Source organism: Phascolarctos cinereus, unplaced genomic scaffold (assembly GCF_003287225.1).
Source record: "Phascolarctos cinereus isolate Bilbo 61053 unplaced genomic scaffold, phaCin_HiC Scaffold_726;HRSCAF=1367, whole genome shotgun sequence".
Classification (NCBI taxonomy): domain Eukaryota; kingdom Metazoa; phylum Chordata; class Mammalia; order Diprotodontia; family Phascolarctidae; genus Phascolarctos; species Phascolarctos cinereus.
The window spans coordinates 262,100,398-262,121,290 of NW_027556098.1; the positions used below are offsets into that span (position 1 = coordinate 262,100,398).

Below are 20,893 nucleotides of genomic sequence, written 5' to 3' on the forward strand. Positions count from 1 at the left end.
CTTGTCTGAATTTGATCAGGTTAGAACCTGTAGGACCAGGTCCCTAAAAGGCTTTCAGTAGTTCCCTTGGCTAACTGCCTCCCTAACATGGGTACATCACCCCTCTATTCTTAACCAGTGGTTGGCTGGTCTCTGTAAAAGGGAGTATCACAGTTTACAAGCCAGCTGTTTCTCCTAGGAGCCAGACAAGTATGGAGGTATCTAATTTAAATGATCATTAAACAAATGCAAATATATATAAGTACCACAAGGTATCATTAATAAATAGTAACAACAACAATGATATTTGTGTCCGTAGGCAGCTCTCTAGGAAGGCGGAGGGTGAATTGTACAAGGTCTTGTACAAGGTCAACAGGATGTCCTAGTGGATGGGGTGCTGGATTTGGAGTTAGGAAGACCTCAATTGGAATTCTCACTCCGAAACTTACTAGCAAATTACTTAACCTCTCTGTCTCAGTTTCCTCATCAGCAAAATGGGTGTAATAATAGTAATCTCAAAGAGTTGTTGTGAAGCTCAAATGAGATACCTTGTCAAGTGCTTTGCAAACTAAAGTGCTACATACATGCTAACTTATGTTGTTATTGTTATTATGCTAGGAGGGAATATGAAAAATGATGTGCGGAGAGGTCTTGGCCAAAAGCCAGTCAGAGGGGTCCTCCCTTATGAACTACACAAATAAAAATAATAATAATAAATTAAAATTTAAAAATTAAAAAAAATAAAGGTCCTAGACCGTGTAGAAAGCTCTAGATTGAAAAGCGTATTTTGGCCAATGGCAGGACTACCCATCTCTCGTCCTGATCCTCACCTAAAGATCTGCTGGGACCACTTGCCTAAGGAGAGTGAAAGGAGAGGAAAGGAATGGGACCCGAAATACAGTAAGTAGTGCCCTACCCGGCCCGCTGCACTGGCCTCCCTGGCAGCTGACCCCGGCAGAGCCAGCAGACAGAGGCATGGATGGAGTGCTCTGGGTGCCGCCCTTCCCGCGCGGTGGGCGCCCGGGCGCTTGGGGCACTGCCCTACACTCCCTGCTCCGCCGCCGTCGCGCCCGCTGAGCTCCACGGAGCTGGAGGGAAACGGCACTGGAGTCCGCCCGAGTCGCGTCAGGGAAGAGGCGGGGTGGGGGGTGCGGTTAAAAGGAGCTGCAGGTGGAAAGCGAGTGCCTTAACCTAAACTCCGCAGGAAACCCCTGAACTTCCTGCACCCAGGCAAGAGCCTGGGCTGAAGCTGGGGACGCAGCCGCCGCAGAGGGTGGTGTCAAGTGGCCTCCCACCCGGGCGGAGGCAGCGACCCGGGCGTCCGATCTCGAGAGCAAGCCCGGCACTGGAGGGAGCGCGCACCTCGCCCCTTCACATGCTGCCCAACTGACCCTCCTCCCCTCGCTCCCCTTCCCTCAACAGTCCCTCCCCGTTCGCCCCCTCCATCCTTCACGGATTGCCCACGCGCCTGCCACACGCCACTAACACAGGTAAGCCCTGCACCACCTTCCTCTGCCTGCGCTGGCTGCAAGAAGAGGGGTTTGGGGACTGGGGTCCAGGGTCAGAGTTGTGTCGGGACCTGGGAACCTGCCCACCCCACCCGTATCCACACCCGTCACGGAAGCTCAGTATTCGTAGGGTGGTCCATCCCTCTTCTTCCGGTTCTCTCTGTCCATCCCTACTTAAAATGAGAAGACCTCAGAATTGCAGTGATCGATTCTTCCCTGGGGAATTATGCGCTGGTGGAGAGTCCATTAGCGGCTGCTGAAAGAGGAGAAGAGACCCTTTGCACTCTTGGAAACTTGGCAGTCGTGTGGGGCGTGCGAGTGGGGGTTACCAGGAAAGGGGGAAATGGGGTTCGCTAAGTACATAGCTGAAGATGCGCGTTGGATCGGGGCTCTGGTATCTACCTTGTCATCTCCATCCTCCATTAGGTACATCAGAGTCAGTGGCTGTCCCAGTAGAATCCAGGGTGTTTTCTTACTATAGTTGACCCGCAATGCTTAGTCAAGGGAACGTGCCTGGTTTGACTTTTAACCCAGGCTGCTTCCTAATTGACTTGCACAACAGGTTTTATAAACATATTGTATATAAGCAGGCAAGGGTACAGTGAATGGCCTTTCCCTACCCCCACACCTTCTTGTTCATTCTGATTGTCTTTCTCTTGTATTTGTGAGGTCTTGATGTTCTTGGGGAAAAGGTAAGAAATCTTTAGAAGACGTTTCAAACAGAGAAAACTCTCAGATACTTCTAACCACCTTACCTTCATGGCATGCAGCTTCAGAGATTTGTCAAACCCTAAAGCCTAGAGTTGAGGACAACAATAATTAAGGGTAATTGGTGACACACCTGATTATGAAGGAGGTAACTGAGGAAGGACACTTCCCTGTCCAGCAAAGGAGAACCATCCCAAAGTATCACAATGTGTCATCTAACCTCCCTTCCTGGAAGGACATAGATGGAGTTGAGGTGACTGCATGCTTGACAAGACCTCATATTTGGAGGCCCAACCTGAGCCAGAAAAGCCGGCCAGCCTCATAGCCAATGAAGCTTGGACTCCAAAAATGCTGTTGTCCCAGCCTTTTGCCTGTTTATAGATAGAATCCAGTTGTCAACTTACTACACAATTGATTTTATTGTGGAATCCAGGACCACTTTTACTTCTCTTAGTTGAATTTGTTTTCTAGATAAACTACATTTCATTGCCCCAGTTTTCATAAATATAGTCTATGTTCTAGAAGAAAATGTTCTGCCCCCATTGCACTTCTCTTAGAATTTCTGATCTTTGGGATGCCGCTCAAAACTGTTCTTGTACAGACCTTTGTCTGTTGTTTGGATCAGGCACAGTCTTCGGGAATTGTTTCGATTCTGCCAAGAAGAGAAAGATCAAGGAGGCATTGAGATCTGGGGGGAAAGAGTTAGCCAATTCCATATATTAATTGGCATTTCAGCACTTCTAGACTCTAATTTACTTTGTCGGGATCTAAAATCCCTTCCCCATTTACATCTGAAAAGTGATGTGTGTGTGTGTGTGTGTGTGTGTGTGTGTGTGTTTAAACAGCTGGATTGCTTTAAGAAATTAAAATACATTACTGATTTTTAGCAGCTTCTGGTAATATATATGAAGACAAATTCATTCTGTTTGTTTTGAACATCTTTTTCACTTAAGTAAGGCCAAATTTGAGGGTGGAGGGTGTCAAGGAAGTGATACATGGAGGCTGACTAAACATTTTTCTGGATCCAATGAGATAATATTTGTAAACTGCTTAGTACAGTGTCTGGTACATAGTAGGCATTTAATTAATGCTTGTTCTGTTCCCCCCTTCCCAATAAGCTCAGAGAAAATAGGCACTGCTTTGTTTTTCTTAATAACCCTAGGGCCTAGCCCAGTTCCTGGCACATAGTAGGTATTAAATAAATGCTTGTTGAATTGAATTAATTTAGAGGGGGAAAAAATCTCCATATTTCTAGTCTCATCTTTACATGTGGACCGTTGTGAATTGCTGTGCAAAATTCTTAGCTAAATTATAATTTGTGAAGCATCATTAAGTTTTTTCATTTTCATTGGTTGAATCTGCATATTTCATGAGTTCATACTGATTCTTCTAATTAGTAATAAAACAATACTAGAATTGGAGCAGGAAATAAGTTTTTAGTCAGCTTTTCTAGTTCATGAGCTCTGAGTCTTTTAAATGACTCCCATTACCTCCTCTGGAGGACAGAATTAGGTCCTCCACAGAAAGACTTCTCATTCTTTATTCCCAGGGTCATTTCAACCTGATTATACTAAAATAATTGGAAAGGAAACAGATTTGCTGAATGAACAAAGACGTTACTAACAAGCCTTAGAGTCAAGATTTAACTACGTAAGTCAACAGGAAGAAATTAGAAGATAATAAAAATTTTATCTATTTAGATTATTAAATAACATAAAGAACATGCATATCTCAAATGTCAGCTAGTTTTCTACACATCTCCATGGAAATTCTGAATTTTAGTAAACCGAGAAGAACATATAAATCTATTCACATGCATGATCAATATTAGTTATAATAAATAGGGATGCACTGAGGTTCTGTTTTAAAGGATCTTTGTAAACTAAAATTCATGAAGCTTAATTTCTTAGGAGACCAAGAAAAGGGCAGAGATTTTTCTAAATTTCTAGTAAAGATTATCTGAAAAGGGGGAAATTTTGATTTTTAAATTTTGTTTGGAGAATTTTTGCTTGTTTTTGATTAATAACAGTTTCGGCACCCAAAAACTCACCAACTTGGAAGAGGCTCTGATTTTTTTTAAAGTATCCTACTAACCTTACCTTTTTCCAAAGCTTTGTAGGTAAATAAAGGGTTGGTCCCAAAAGCAACATAGAAATTCATTTTAAAATCTGAGGGCAATTACAGTTTCTTTTTTTATTTTAACAGGTGGCAGTAACTCTGAAATCCTGAAAACAGAGTAAAAAGTTGCAGTATGATGCAGCAGCGTGGGATTTCTGGACAATCCACTGTTGCAGAAGATTAAGACTTCCACTTCTTAAGGGCAGAGAATTTGATCTAATTATCTTCTCTTCACCAAAATCACTGTGAGTCCCTTGAAATAAAGCTTACACCAAAAAAGGTTGGGACGGGAGGTGGGGGAAATTATTTTGTTTTTCTTCCTTTTACTAATGCAAGCCCCCAGTTTTAAACAAACTGGGAATTAAGAGGCCTGTGGTCTAGTCTCTAGTCTATTAATTATTCACTAAGTGATCTTAAGGAGGTCACTTCAAGTCTTTAACTCAGTTTATCTATTTTTAAAGGGAAGTAATATTAACCAGAGCAATAAAGACAGTATCTAACTCAGAAGATTCTGCTGAGAATCAAGGAAATACTTTGAGATAGCTTGCAAAGTTCTTTTCTTTTCTTTTCTTTTCTTTTAGGTGCCTTTCACTGTGAAGCTAAGATATTATTGAATCTACAAGTTACTATTATATTATTGTAGAAAAATGAAGAATTGGAATTAAGATCTCCCTCAGTACCTAACACAGTGCTTGGCACATAGTAGACACTTAATGAATATACCAGGTATTAGTGAATAAATATATCCATTTAAAAATTATAATATTTTGGTATAGAATTAGGGTGTATCTAGGTACTTCAAAGCAAGTTAATTTGAAGTAGGGAAAGACAAGAACTATCTCCTTCTTCACGAAGATACCTAAACTTTGACATCACCACTGGAGTCACAGATTTTCTTCTTTAGTTAAGTGTTTCGTACTGGGATTATGGCTTTTGTAATATGGGTGCATGATGCTGAATTACTCAAGTTAATTATGCATTTCAATTTGAAAAAAAAAATTCTACCCATCTCTTACAAATTCAAATGCCACCATATTTTCTCAAGTTGAATTATACTGAAGCTAAGCAGCCTGCTCTTTTCCCTAAAAGAGGTAACCAAAAAGCCTTCAGTTAAAATGAAGTTTTGTTTAAATAGATGAGGTTAATATTTTACTTTTTATTACAATAGTTCCTCTCTCAAGGCCCATAGCTGTCTTGAGGCAGAAAAGGAAAGAGACGTTTTGTTTATTGAAATTGGAAAGTACTTAGAAAAGTAAAATTCACTTCTGGAAATTTATTTTTAAAAAAGCAAAGGGAAATCCATAAAGCATGTTTTACCTTCTCTATTCTAAATATTCTATAACTGTAATATCTATAAAGAATCATCCTAAATGCATTCTCTTTATTTGAGAAAGAATAGAGTAGGCATAGATTTGGAACTTATTTCATCTAGTTTTTCCTTCTCATGCTTTACAATTTGATTACGTGTTACTGGAATGCTGCAATGATTTCCAGACATTTTAGAATAATGGTACATTAATGCAATTAAAGTGAGTTGAAATTTATTTTGAAATCAACCAAAAATCTGAGAATTTCACAGATACCTCTATCTGGAAACACATTGGAGTGTTCCAGTACCGTCATTGAGAAACACTGCATACTCATTTAAGGGAAAACACACACACACACACACACACACACACAGTACCTGGCACATAGTAGGTACTATATTTGTTGTTTGGTAATGTGCAATTCTTCATGACACCATTTGGGGCTTTCTTGGCAAAGATACTAGAGATACCAGCTCATTTTACAGTTGAGGAAACTGAGGCAAACAGGGTTAAGTGACTTGCCCAGGATCACACAGTTAATATGTGTCTGAGGCCAGATTTGAACTCAGGTGTTTCTGACTTCAGGAAGCTCTATCCACTGTACCACCTAGCTCCCCTAGACATGATGATGATTATGATGATGACTAGCTAGGAAGTGTTTATTGACTGACTAGCACACAGAACACATTTATAGAATTAAATTATCAAGCTACCTAGTAATGACAGTTATTAGCTAAAAGGCAATACATGTAAAAGATCTTCACTATTTTACAAAATCAATGCAGATTTATTGAACATCTTTTGTTCTGTATTTGGTGGTATGTGTTATCCCAGAATCTCACTAGGTCTTGTCTTTATAAAGTCGTACCTCTGATTACAAGTGGATATTTGGATCAGATTATTTGTTAGTTGGATTAGTCATCCTGAGTGACCACAGCATACCAGATACAACTGTATTTAGTTTTTAAATTGACAGTTCATAACAATGACATTCCTGTCTGCTATTCCTATGTCTAAATTATACAAAACGCCTTAAGGATGTAATGTATACACATTAAGTGACTTTCAAGCACATAGCTTTCTACTAAGACCATAGTCCTATGATTCATTATTCCAAAGAATGAACTCTAGGCTCCTATAGGCTCGCACAAACTGAGCGCAAACTCCTTGGAAGGCTTATCAAGCTAAAAAGTGTTTAAAGAAAGTCCTCGTAACTATCATATACTTATCCTTCAAGAACCAGCTTTGGAGTAGTTCTTCACCAGGAATTTTGCCACTAGGTCATGAATGAAGGCTTTTGTCCACAGCAAATCATGAAACAGCCTACTAAGGAAGACGTGGAGGGGAAGAAGTATCTACTCTATGAAAAAAAATCACAGGTTCTTGAAGTATTGAATTAAGTTTATGCAAAGTAATGTGCAAAGGCTCTGAGAAAGATACAAAGACATATAAAGATGTGAATAGCTTGAAGAGCTCCCCATATTGTAGTTTTGTCCCTTTTCCTAAAGGTATGCGCTAATTATGATGCCACCTTCAAACTGCAGTAAGTCATTTATGTTAGCTGGAGCTTTCTTATTTACCTTAGTGCTCCCCTTTCCTTTGCTTCACGGCCATAGAATCCCAGAGTTAGAAAAAAACCCAGAGGCTATTTCAGTTTCTACCTGAAGTGGATCCCTCCAAATAATCCCTAACAAGACATTATCCAGCCTGTCCTGGGAGACCTCCAGAGAAAGGGGAACTCATGACCTCTCCAAGCAGCACATTCTGCTCTTAGATAGCTCAGACTTTCCTTCTGTTTTCTCCCCTTCCTTCTCCCCTTCTTGCTTTTTTTTTCTTTTTTCTCCACATCACATGTTCTGGGGGCCCAAAAAAAGTCTAGAAAGGAAAATGGAGCCCTACTCCTGCCAAGGTTCCCTTTAGCTCCATTACTTCTTTTTAGGTGGATATATGGCCCATAGGAAGCTGATCTGAGCTTGGGCTGGGGAAAGTTCTTTTCCCAACTTCTCCAGATGCTATTTTATTTCCCTTCAATTTTTCCTTTGAGGTGTCCCTCACACCTCAAAATTCATTAAAGCCAATGTGTGAGTTTCATGGTTTTAAGTTGACACCATGATTTGTTGTCTCTTAAAAGAAAAACTTCAAATGTTTGGCTTTTTTGGTGAGTATTAGTAGAGATAGGTATCATCCTCATTGTGATTTCACTGGTATGAAGAACTCTCAAATGAGGAAAGTCTATGCATCAGTGCAGGCCAGCACCTTCCCAGTAACTTGAGTCTTAGAGAGGGAAGCACTTGAACCCAAATTTACCTGTAACCAAGATCAGCTCTGTATTTGCTAGGGCCCCAGGGCACTTTGATGAATATGTAATATAATGAAACAGCATATAGAGAAATTTTTTAATTCATGCAGCATTACCAGAAGAATAGTATTCAAATGATGGGTTTTGGTTTAGGTAGAAATTCAGAATCATTAAAAATGTTGCACATTTTCCCAAGGGCAATCTAGATATTCTGTTAAACTCTGGGCTCAGCTCATTGTCCATTCAGTGCCTGCCTAAGATACGTGCTAATGGGTTGTCCATCCAACTGCATGTCATAATGTGAACAGCAGGTATGTTTTATCTACTTTTTTTAATGTGGATAACTAGGCCCAAATTTTTTGAGTGATAAAGGTATGAGAAGGGAACAGAAGACATCCTTGAATTATTTTCTACAGAAGACCATCACTTTACAAATACACAATTGTATAATGCAAAAAGTACAAAGAATATAAGATCCCCATTGTGCTTATTCTTTGTTGACTATTTTTAAAAAACTTTGATTCTGTAAAGCAAAATGTTGCCTTAAGGGTTTTCCTCCAACATATCTCCCATGAATATATCAAAATTATACAGGATTCCTTAAAGACGCAACAACAGAGAGATCTTTGTTCAACTCTCTGGTTGTTGGTGTCAAGCAAGGCTTAAAACAAGGAAACGTATGTTTGCCAAAAATGTTTGCCACCATCATGGATGACTTCCAGCATAACGTCCAAATGGAAGATGTTCTCCAGATTTCCTTTTATGTTTCCAGTCATTTTTCTGTTTGTATCAACCCTGAAACATTATAGAGCCTCCTAAATAGCACACATAAGTATTCCAAAGAGGGTGCTTACATAGGTTTAAATACATTGAGCCAAATTTTTTTTCCAATTGAATTGGAAAATAAGCCTTCACATTACAAACATCTGGAACCTGTCTGGGTGGGTAAATTCAACAAGTAGTTATTAAATGCCAACTACTTGCTCCATACCATAGAGATCTCAGTCTCCATGGTACAAAGGCAGAAAGACAAAAATGACAACAGTCCCTGTCCTTCAGGAGCTTATATTGAGGATGACAATATGGGTAAGGACTTAGAGCATACCTTTGATGACTCTGCTAAAACTGTGGCTAAAATACACTGGATAAGACAGGGCTACAAGAAGAACCCTATAGTCCAGGGTTCTCGTAGACACTCTCCAGATTGACAGTGATAACACATTTTGCCAAGTTTGCTCCATAAGATGCAGATTTTTCTGGGGATCATCTTTAAATTTGCCATTTTGGAATTTCTAGAATATTTTCCCCTCCTTTCATAAAATTGAAATGACTTTTGACTGCCTCTAGTCTTCTGAGCTATTTTTTAAAAATAATTTATCAATCCAATTTGCAAGTTGTTTTTTCCCCTTCAGTACCCTGTGGTATTATTTATCTGGGCTTAGTAATTTGACCTCATTTCATGGAATTTAAGGGATCTCTTACTCTTTCCTTGGACTTGAATTCCCATTTTCCTTTTACCTTCTACAATTTAAAGATCATTTGCTTTGATGAAGAATACAAATTCAAAATCAAAATTGAATAGCTTTTATTTTTTTTATGTAACATAATGTCACTTGCCCTAAATCATGAGCCATTACCTTATTTATTCTCATCTTGCTCCAAGCATAACTATAAAAAGCTGTTTGTTGTCCTTAGCTTATTCCACAAGCCTCAACTCATTCTGGGCTTTAGTTTTTATGTCACTTCTTAAAGTTCTATGCTGCTTTTTTTTCTGTTAACCTTTGGTAAGGATCCGTCTTCTCTGTTTAATGTCTTGGTTGATATTAATAATGGCATCTGCTTCTATCTTTTATGTCCTCTGAGATTACCCTGGGCTGCTGTTAGATGGTAAGCCTCTTGAGGGAAGTTACTGTCTTTTGCCTCTTTTTGTATCCCCAGGACTTAGAATAGTGCCTGGCACGTGGTAGGGACTTAATAAACATTTGTTGATTGGTTTTTTGACTGCCATGTTGGTTTCTTTATATACCTTCTTAATCAGCTTCACTTATGATTCATGTAGTATAGTAGAAAGAGCCTTGGATTATTCTCAGAGGACCTGGGTTTGAATCCTGACTCTGCTGCTTATTATTATGTCTATAACCTTGGACAAAGCGTTTAACCTCAACAGGCCTCAGTTACCACATATCTAAAATGAAGTGGCTGGACTCAGAGGTTCTTAACCCTGTTCTGAGTCGTGTAAACCTTTGGTATGAATCCCTTCTCAGAATAATGTTTTTAAATGTGTAAAATAAAATACATAGGATTACAAAGAAGATTAATCATATTGAAATATACTTATAAATATATTATAGGAAAAAAACACAAAGTAAGTTCCTAGACTCTCAGAAAAGAACTTTTGGGCTAGATGATTTCTAAGATCCCTTCCAGCTCTAAAATCCTCTGACCCTATTTCTTTTGCATCCTTCGGAGTGCCTAGAAGACTAGTTTAGTATAGAGTAAGCACTGTGGAGGGAAGAGCTTTCCCATAATTGCTTCTGTACATTTTGGCAAAGGGCAAGATTGGGGATGGGGGAGAATAGTGGAAGAGCTCTTGGAATGTGTGGCATAGAAATTCCAAATTGTATTTTTGCAAACCTTCTCCCAGTGGAGTATGTGTTCCAGCTTCCCCCTCCCCTGGTAAAAATGCATGAGAATTATAAACAAATAGTCTTGAGTCCTGTGAGGGAAAGTGTATTTCTGTTACCTGCCCCCAAACTCCCAGTGCCTATGAGCATGATCTTTTGTAAAGACAGAAAGGAGGAGTGCCCAAGAAAAGCAACTGAAAGTGCAGCAAGCATTGCTTCACAAAAAAGTTGAGTAAAGTCTCAGGACTATGGCCCAAGATGTATGCACACCTTTAGCACCCAATTGACTCTCAGAGCTTCGGTGCTAGATGTTGGGGGAGGGGGTGGGGAACTAAGAATGTTTGAAGAGATAATAATAGTATTGCCATCATTGAGATGAGACTATCCAAGAGAGTAATTTATACCCCTGAGAGTCCAAAAAAGGCACCCAAGTAATTAAATGGCTAAATATACGAACAGTAAAAACAGTTATCAAATTATGCAACATTAGATTTAGAAGGGCAGTATCATATGTATCATCAACATACTGTCACTGTGATTTCCCAGATCACAACTCTTTTCCTTTGCCACCACTCCCATATAGTTTAAAAAATATTTTGATAATGGTATTTCAATACAGTTGGTTTCCTTTACATTGCTATACATTTTATGTTGTGTATTAAAAGACCACATGTGGCTTTCTTTGTAAGCTCCTCGTTATGTTTATATCTCCAGACCTGGACACAATGCTCAGCACATAGTAAGAGCTTAATAAATATCTTTTCATTCATTCAAAATAGCTAAATTCACTCAAAAGAGAAGGCCAAAAGGTGCAATAATTATTGCATCCATGTACAAGAATAGTTATTGTAAGAAAACTTTTGAAAGTCATAAAATAGATTTTTATTAATTTTTTGAAGTAGAGAAAGGGATGCTACAGATATGAAACATATCATGTTCTTTCAGATGAGGCTACTATGCTTTAAGTTTTACTTATTTGTTTTACATTAATACAAGAGACTTCATGGAGTGGGGATAATCAGTAAATATTTATAATGTAAAACCAAACACATCAATAAAAAAAATTTTAAAAGAGAAAATAATAGTTTAGGGGGCTTCTGTGGTGATGGAGAACAAGAATGAATTAGCTTATAGCATAGGAGTTTTCTTGGCAAAAGGAAGAACATCTTTGGAAGGTTAATAAAATGGCGACATGAGATCTAACATAACTAGCTCCTTCTTCAGTGCCTGGTGTCACTCACCTTGCATATATCAGGAGTAGCTGCATGAAAAGAAACTGTCCAGAAGAACATTTTAAGTTAAAACAAATTTTAAAAAATCATTTTTTATAAAAGCACACAGTCCTCCTTTCCAGAGGCATTTTTGGTAGCCTTCAAAACTGGGCTTCCAAATACTGAAGCAAATATTTGAAGCAGAAGACTGGCCACAAGTTTTTGGTAAACATAAATGGTAAACCTAAAGTATAATCACAGGTGTTCAATTTCTATTTTATTCTTCTAATCTACTGAACATAAAGATTACATATAACTCAACTGACAAATGACTTTCTATAAACTATTTCAATGGTTTTTTTAAAAAAATCATTACATTTTAATCCTTTTGGAAAAACCAAACTGATTACATAATACATATTTACACAGTGAATAAAAAACTGACAGGAATTAATTTGTTTACTTATGTTTCTGGATTAATGCCAAGGAGCCACTCAAATGCATAGTCTCTTCCTTTTACTTGGAAGAAGATGGATGAACAGGAATAGCTGCTATCAGTTTTGTTATTGGATAATAAATTTCCCATAAGACATTCTGTGAGCCTCCTGTAATTAAGAGTTCCTGGGAAGAGGAAAGGGAATAAGTATTTCTACAGCATCTACTATGTGCCAGGCAATATGCTAAGTGCTTTTTACAAATCTCTCATTTGAGGGGCAGCTAGGTGGCGAAATGGATAGACCAGCACTGGAATCCAGAGGTTCAAAATCTGGCCTCAGACACTAATACTTCCTAGCTGTGTGACTCTGGGCAAGTCACTTAATCTCCAACTGCCTCGCTAAAAAAAAAAAAAATCTCTCACTTGATCTTCAAAATAACACTGCAAGGTGGGTGCTATTATTATCCCCATTTTACAGTAGAGGAAAATGACACAGAGATTATGTAAATTGCCAAGATCGTATGGCTAGTAAGTGTCCGAGGCTAGATTTGAACTCAGGTTTTCTTGATTCCAGACCCAGCACTCTAACCACCGTGCCACCTAATAGGCAGTCACAATGTGCTTGAAGGAAAAATAAAATTGCTGAAGTCTTTAGTTCCTGGCCTCTCTCATTTGATGTTTCTTTCCTCTAAGATCATTTCTTCCTCTGTCAGTCCTTCTCCAAAAATACCTGCATAAATTCTGAGTAACATTTGCCTTTTTTTTCCTTATTAGCAATAAGTCGCCAACAAGATGGATTGGAGTACCCTGCATACCTTCATTGGAGGTGTAAATAAATACTCCACCAGCATAGGGAAGGTCTGGACTACTGTTGTCTTCATTTTTCGAGTCATGATCCTTGTTGTAGCCGCTGAAGAAGTATGGGGAGATGAGCAAGAAGATTTCGTCTGTAACACACTGCAACCAGGATGCAAAAACGTGTGCTACGACCACTTCTTCCCTGTTTCTCATATCCGACTTTGGGCCCTGCAGCTGATTTTTGTCTCCACTCCAGCACTTCTGGTAGCCATGCATGTTACATACAATAGACACGAGAAGGAAAGACAGTTTAGGAGAGGAGAGAAAGGGATTGAATACAAAGATTTAGAAGAAATTAAAAAAGAGAAGGTTCGAATAGAAGGGTCTTTGTGGTGGACTTACACTAGCAGTATTTTCTTTAGGATTATCTTCGAAGCCTCCTTTATGTATGTGTTTTACTTTCTTTACAATGGTTATAACCTGCCCTGGGTGGTGAAATGCAGTATTGATCCTTGTCCTAATATTGTGGACTGCTTTATTTCAAGACCCACTGAAAAGTCTGTTTTTACCATTTTCATGATTGTGGCATCTGTGATTTGCATGCTGTTAAATGTGGCTGAATTATGTTACTTGCTGATAAAAGTGTGTTTTAGAAGGTCCAGAAGAGCACAGGTTCAACAAAATCACCCCAATCATGCCATAAAAGAAAGCAAACAAAATGAAATGAATGAGTTGATTTCAGACAGTGGACAAAATGCAATCACAGGTTTTCCGAGTTAAAAGATTTTAAATTAAAATAGAACTATTAATGACAAACCTGTAGTCTTCACATGGCTGTTGGATACCAATACCAAACATTTATTCCCTAGGCTGATTTTTTTTATAACTACCAATGAAATTCATAACAAATAGACTTAAATGAAATCTTCTAGGAGAATTAATCATCTACATTATGAGAAATGTAGAGAATAATTCCGTAAAAAATGGAAAGACTAGATTGACGGTGTATACTAAAATACCTTTAAGTCTACCTTGAGTAGACATTCTAGTCTCTCTTAACCTCTCAGGGGGTGTGTTTCCTAAAAAGTTATTAAATATTCAGCTGCTAAGAGGGAGAAAATGTTTTGTCTAGAGATTGATGCTATTATTATTACAAATGTTTTTTATAGTATTACTTGTTTTAGTTCTGAACTCCCATCCATATAACAAATATTTTCATAATGCCAGGTGTTCCATGTTACTTGAGTATGATATAGTACACAACTGAGTCATGAAAATAGCTGCAGTATTCTTATGGGGGAGGAGTAAAACACAAGTTTTAATAATGATGCTGCAGTTGTCTAAACTTCAAAATTATAGAAGATCTGTTTTGTAAATGCAATAAGTTACATGGCTCAGTGACAACCATATGACCAATAGTGATACTATCAAAATGGGGGAGAAATGTTCTGGCTATTGTGTGTGCTCTTCAATACATTTGAAATGCTTTGCTTGTTGAACAATGCATTTTCACTGCCAAGATGTACCTTTCAGAAGGTATACAGGACTATACGAACCTGGGCGCCTTTTTTTTTTTTCAACTAGCTTGGAAACTGGATTTCAGCCTGTGTGAAGAGCTGAAACGTGAATGTGATCATCTGAATAAAAGAAAGACTCTATTGCTTAAAACACTGTGGCTTTCTATGAGATCTGTTATCTGAATACCTAGGAGCCCCATTACTGTGAATATTAGTGGAACCCATAAATAATTCTGTCCAGGAAACCTGTCAAGTTACTATGAGTGGAACTTCCAGTGGATTGGAGACTTTTGGGGGTTATTGCTACCCCATTTGATGTCAGAAAAGATGGTTAAGAGAGCTGTTCTTTCAGCAATTCAGCCCTAGAAAAATGCACAACTGGCCATTAGTTAAATATTCCAGGATCATGAGACATAGAAGTCTCCAAAGTAACCTAGAGACCATCTTTTCCAAAGTTCTCATTTTACAGATGAGGAGCCTAAGGCCCCTCTGGGATTGTTCTGCACTGATAGTGAGAATTATTGAGTTTCGTCAGCTCTTAGAACTGCTCTTTCTCTAAAGGCTCATTATTATGGCAGGTTAGAACAATGGATCTCGTGTTCCTCCTGTTCTCATACCCAATGTTCACAGGCAGGCAATATGTTACAGATGAAAGGAACATTAGATTTGGAGACATAGGCTCAACATTCAGATTTAGGCTCTGCCATTTCCTATCATGGGCAAGTCACTTTACCTCTCTAGACCTCACTTTCCTCAACTGTAAAAATAAGAGGATTAGATTACTTTAACACACCTTCCAGTTTTAAATCTGTAATTCTATTGTGTATAGATAGATGGTATGACCTATAGAACACTGCCAATGGCATTGGCCTCATATTGGAAAACCTTTTTTACTAGGCTGGCAAATGGGTGCTAGCATATAATTGTATGTGGACGTTAGCAAAACAATAATATTTGGGTTTTGAGTCTGAGTAACTAAGAAAGTGGTGCCAGTAGTAGAATTAAGGAAATCAGGATGAGGAGCTGGTTTTAATATGATGAATTCATTTGTAGACATATTGAACTTGAGGGTCAGATGAAGCATTCAAAGTAGACCTGTCCTGTGAGCAGTTGAAAATATGGAAATGGAGTTGAGGAAAGAAGTCATGTCTGAAGGCATAAACTTGGGGGTCATTGATTAAAATATGAAAGTTAAATCTATTAGCATGAATGAGATTACTAGGGCAGGGACCACCATGGAGATGTCTAGCTGGATTAGACTAAAACTCAGTAGAGATATTGGTGCTAGAGACAAAACTAGGTGGTACAATGGATAGAGTACTGGACTTGGAGTCAGGAAGACCTGGGTTCAAACCCTGCTTCAGGGCAGAAAATGTTAAGAAAGCCCAATGAAAAAACCTTGGAGAACATCCACATTTAGGGTGCAATAGAAACATGAGGAGGCAGCAAAGGAGAAGAGAAGGAGCTGTCAGACAGAGAAGAGGAAAATCAAAAAGCTGGGGTGTCATAGAAACCATAAAAGTTTTAAGGAAAAGAAATGGGTATTCAAAAGTGAAGCGCTAGGGTGACTTCAAGTAAGATAAGGACTGGAAAAAAATTGGATAGTTTGAGTAGGTGGTCATTGATAACGTTTGAGATAGCAGTTCCTGGAGAATGGTGGGAGTATAAAATAGATTATAAGGATTAGAGAAATAGGGAGGGGGGAAGGAGATAATGAAAATGGAGGAATAGAGTGTAGAATATTAATATAAAAGTTGGTACAAGGAAAGGTATGAAAGGCCTAATACATGCCTAACTTTCTCATCCTAAAAACAAAAGCAAAAAAAATTTTCCCTGAGCTGCTCTTTTCTTGTATGAACATTTTATCACTCTACTATCCTTCATTGTTGAAATTTTGGAAAGAATGGTGGATATTTTCTGCCTCTACTTCCTCATTACTCAACAATTTAACTCCCACAAATCTAGCTTCTACCTCCACCACGATATTGATACATCTCTCTGCCTGATTGCCAACCTCAACGGTCTTTTCTTAGTCCTGAACCTACTTGACCTTTCTGTAGCATTTAACATCTTCAGCATTCAACCACTCTTCCTTCTAGACATTCCATCACCTTTTGTCTTATATGACATTCCTTTCTAATTCAACTGTCTCCAAAATGGTCTTCCTAGATCCCTGATATTTCCAATTCTTCTTCTTGTCTTCTTAACACAGGTATACCCACAAGGTTATTTCCTGGGCTCTACCTCTTCTGTTTCTATTCTTTCAACCTCCTGTAGCTTTGATTATCATTCTATGTAGATGCTGCAAGATTGGCGTCCCTATTGAGCTCGAAGATTTACACAGCATTTTACATATGTTATCTCATTTGACCTGCACAACAACCCTATGAGATAGGTGCTATTATTGCCCCATTTCATAGTTGAGGAAACTGAAGCAGACAGAGATTCAGTGTGTTTCCCAGCATCATACAGCCAGTAAGTGTCTGCTGCAGGATTTGAAGCCAGGTCTTCCTGACTCTAAGTCAAAGGCTCTATCCACTGTCACCTACTTTTATCTCTAGGACCAATGTCTAAAGTTCTAGTCTAGTCCAGTTAGACATCTCCATTGGTATATACATCTCTCTGACACTCTCTGATACCTTCATTTTTTGTGATCTATACCCTTGGATTTGACTCCATGGGACATCATGCCCTGCCTCCACACCTCTCAGTAAAAGCTCATCACCTGGTAACTCCTCATCATTATAGAGATTCATTAGCTTTGGTATTCCCACTTCACTAGTAACCTCAGTTGCCTCAGCTTGGAAGGCTGAAGTCTGGAGCAAAAAAAAAAAAACCTCCCAAAGCTTCTATTTAAATAGGGCTTAGTACTTAGCACAGCCTGGTACATAGTAGGTCCATAATAAATATTTTTTGTACTGCATCAACACATTAACACTCTTCAATGCAATATGTGGTAAATTATTCCCATCAGCTTCCCCTCAAAACCTGCCCTTCCTCCCAATTCCCTATTTCTGTTGATGGCACAACCATTTTGTAACTCAATCAAAACTTCCAAATCTTTTTTAAGTTTATTGTCCACTGACTGTCCCTTTTGATACATGACTAGTCCACTTTTCCCAATCATATGTCACTAGAATTATATAATCAAACAAATTCCAAATGGTATATTATCAACATATTAAGAAATATAATAATAATAACCTCCTCAAAGCCCAACCCATCATCCATGTTGCAATTTAGAGGCAGCAGGAAAAAAAAAGGAATACTAGCTGGAGGGATATATAGCAATGACTCTTACCTAAGATCACTCTGGTAGCTGGGAAGGCCTGAAACACCAGCTGCTGACTGATTTGGCACCCTGGCTAATGCGCTATAACTCCTATGAATCTAAGAAATAGCATGGCATTGGGTTGCAGATTGGGTCTATTCAGAACTATAATGGCGATTAGCTTTACCCAGAGGACAGAGTGACAAGACATATTTGGAACAAATCAGAAATGTGCCACCTGCTTTAGATACTTCCATGCAGATGATTCCAACTTCTGAAGTGGGCAAGCCACTGGTAGTCATGAAATGGATTAAGGATATGAATGCTTTTATTCTGCAGCAGTACATAAGAACAGAATTGGAAATAGATCTAGGCAAGTACTTCGTACTGCTTCTTGTCAATGATATCTTTAGCTCCAACTTACACAACAATGGATTGCCAAGGCAGGGCAATCATAAGAATTAACTTCATTCCTATATCTACTATTGTGGTCTAAGCCTAAATTTGGTTTAGTCTAGCAGTTTTTAGGGTTGGTGGGCTGAGCTTTGGGGGGGGGGGTTTGGTTATATAATTCACTTGCAAGTCAAGATGTCACTAGTCCTCTTTGAAACAAAGGACAAACAACAAAGGAAGAATTCTATGAGGGCAAAGGTAAAGAGAGAAGGCATTCCAGGCATGGGGGATAGTAAGCGCCTAGGCATAGAGACAGGAGATGAAGCGTTTTGTGCATAAGGAAGAGGTAGAAGGCCTGTCTGGTGAGAATGTAGACTTCGAAAGGGAGTATAACGTTCATTGAGGTTGGAAAGATAGATTGGATCTAGGTTGTGTAGGCTTTAAATGCTAAAGAAGACAAATTCAATGATTGCAATGATCAATCTTGGTCCCAGAAAACAAATAATGAAACACATTTCCTCCTACTTGGTAGAGAGAGGAGAAACTCTGAATGAATATAGCATTCACTCTCAAAGGCAGTCATTTTGTCAGTTGATTTTAACTGTTTTTTTCTTACTACATTTTCTTCCTCATTCGGGTAGATCAGGAAATGACTTTTTTTTTTGAAAGGGCATAAATCAGAAACTAAAAGTAACTAGCCTGCAAGTTGTAAAGAGAGTGCTGGTGCCTCTCAACAGGGCCCAGGTAGCCTGATGGTCAAGTTATAATTTCTGTCAGATGGAGAGAAGAGCAGGCTGCCCTGCAGAAAACCCTGCCTCAGAAAATCAGTTTCCTCAGGTGATCCATCTGACCGCTGATTCACAGTTTTGAGGAGGCAAAGAAGTATAGGGCTTGTATTCACCTGTTTCTTTGTGGCATGAAGTACTAGGTTTTGATAGCTCCTCCTTCAGTGGATTATGGGAGTGCAGCAGTACCCTCCTGCAGTCATGGGAACATATGTGCATGGATTAGCAACAAATATAAAGGCTTGCTTAAAAAACACGAGATTGACCAGGTAGAGTGATGCAGAATGATCACTTTTAATTATCCATTCCATTCCCAGCAAAGTATTTTGATGAAAGATTCAATCTCACAAATTCGTAGCCCTTTCTAACCCTCTGGTCTTCAGACACTTAACTTTCCCCCTCTGGAGTAGATGCAGTTCTGAATCTTTGTGTATGTCATGGACCCCTTGGGCAATCTGGTGAAACCTTTGGTTTCCTCAGAATAATGTTTTTAAATGCAGAAAATAAGATACACAGGAAGGAAACTACCTATATTAAAATACAATTTTCAAAATTATTTTTTTTAAAAACCAAGTTCATGAACCCCAGTCTAGTGATCTCACTCTAGAACCATTTCTCACAGACCACTGTAGCTGTGCAGTGCCTTCTAGTGCTATCCTCGGTGTAAAATTTCTGGGATCTTCTAGGCTAAAGGAAGGGGTGGGGGGAGAACAAGCATTTATTAATAACTTAATACAGCCACTATGCTTAAAGTTTTACAGATATTATCTCATTTTATCTTGACAACAGCCCTAAGACATAGGTGCTATTATTTCTATTTCACAGGTGAGGAAATTGTGGCAGACAGGTTAAGTGATTTTCCCAGGGTCACACAGTAAGTATCTGGGGCTAGATTTGAACTCAGGTCTTCTTTATTCCAGGCCCAGAAGCTCTAGCCACAGTGCTACCTAACACTTGAAGACTAACAGATAATATCTTGACTCTTACTATAATAATAACAACAATAATTCTCATTTATAGTGCTTTCAAGTTTGTTAAAACACTTTCCCCACAACCTTATGAGATAGTCATTTATCCCCATTTTACAGAAGTGGAAATGAGGGCTTAGGATGATCAAACCAATTGCCCATAGCCACATAGCTAGCACATTTAATTTCTATTCATACCTAGAATCTACGGATAGAAGGCATCTTAGGGGATCATCTAATCCTCCACCCTCATTTCATAGATGAGACTAAGGCTTGGAGAGATTAGGTGACTTGCCCATAGTCAAACAGGTGGTAAGTTGCAGAGCCACTATTTGAAACCACCAGGTTTCTTGGACTCCAAATTCAATGTTCTTTCCACTATACTTTCCCAGCTACTGGAAGCTATTCCACCTTCAAGATCCCAAACTCTGATAGGATTAAGTAATGATTTCTTGGCATACACTGTCATCCTTAGTAACAAGAGTTTATTTTCCTAATCAAATGTGGTAAAGTTGCCTGAGGTGTAATTATGAATTACTGTTACGGAACCTGGAGGCAATCTTCTGGGAGGTATTATGGGCCTCACAAAAATTAAGTAAAAACATGTTTATCTCCGAATGAACTTCTTCTCAAAGCAAGCTTTATGGATATGGGTGTGTCCTCTTCTTTGTTCTTTTTAAATAATTTCTTCACCTGGAGTTCACAGACCCTTAAGAGATCTGTGGACAGATTTCAGAAAGTCCATCAGTATAAATGCAGGGGGGAAAAATATTGTCTTTGTTTTCAGTGATCTCTAACTGAAATTTAGCATTCCCTTCAACTACTTAGTGAATAAACACTTACTAAGTACCAACTATGTGTCGGGCACTGTGCTATCAGAGGGAGGGAAAGGTCCCAGGGGAGGAGGTAATGTTGAGTTGTGAGTTTTCAAGGTTGATGTTGGTTATTAAACATTTATCAGCCTAGCT

General features: G+C 38.7%; 1 protein-coding gene across 1 annotated transcript; it reads left to right on the forward strand.

Moving 5' to 3' along the window:
- Positions 1-939: 939 nt before the first annotated feature.
- On the forward strand, positions 940-14,661 carry GJB6 (gap junction protein beta 6). Its single transcript, XM_020968816.2, has 3 exons — positions 940-1,469; positions 4,401-4,558; positions 12,968-14,661. The coding sequence occupies exon 3, from the start codon at positions 12,986-12,988 to the stop codon at positions 13,769-13,771; it is 786 nt and encodes a 261-aa protein (XP_020824475.1). The 5' UTR covers positions 940-1,469; positions 4,401-4,558; positions 12,968-12,985; the 3' UTR covers positions 13,772-14,661.
- The last annotated feature ends 6,232 nt before the right edge of the window (positions 14,662-20,893 follow it).

Excerpts from the sequence above, each read along its gene's own strand:
- GJB6 (XM_020968816.2), top strand. The coding sequence starts at position 12,986 with ATGGATTGGAGTACCCTGCATACCTTCATTGGAGGTGTAAATAAATAC.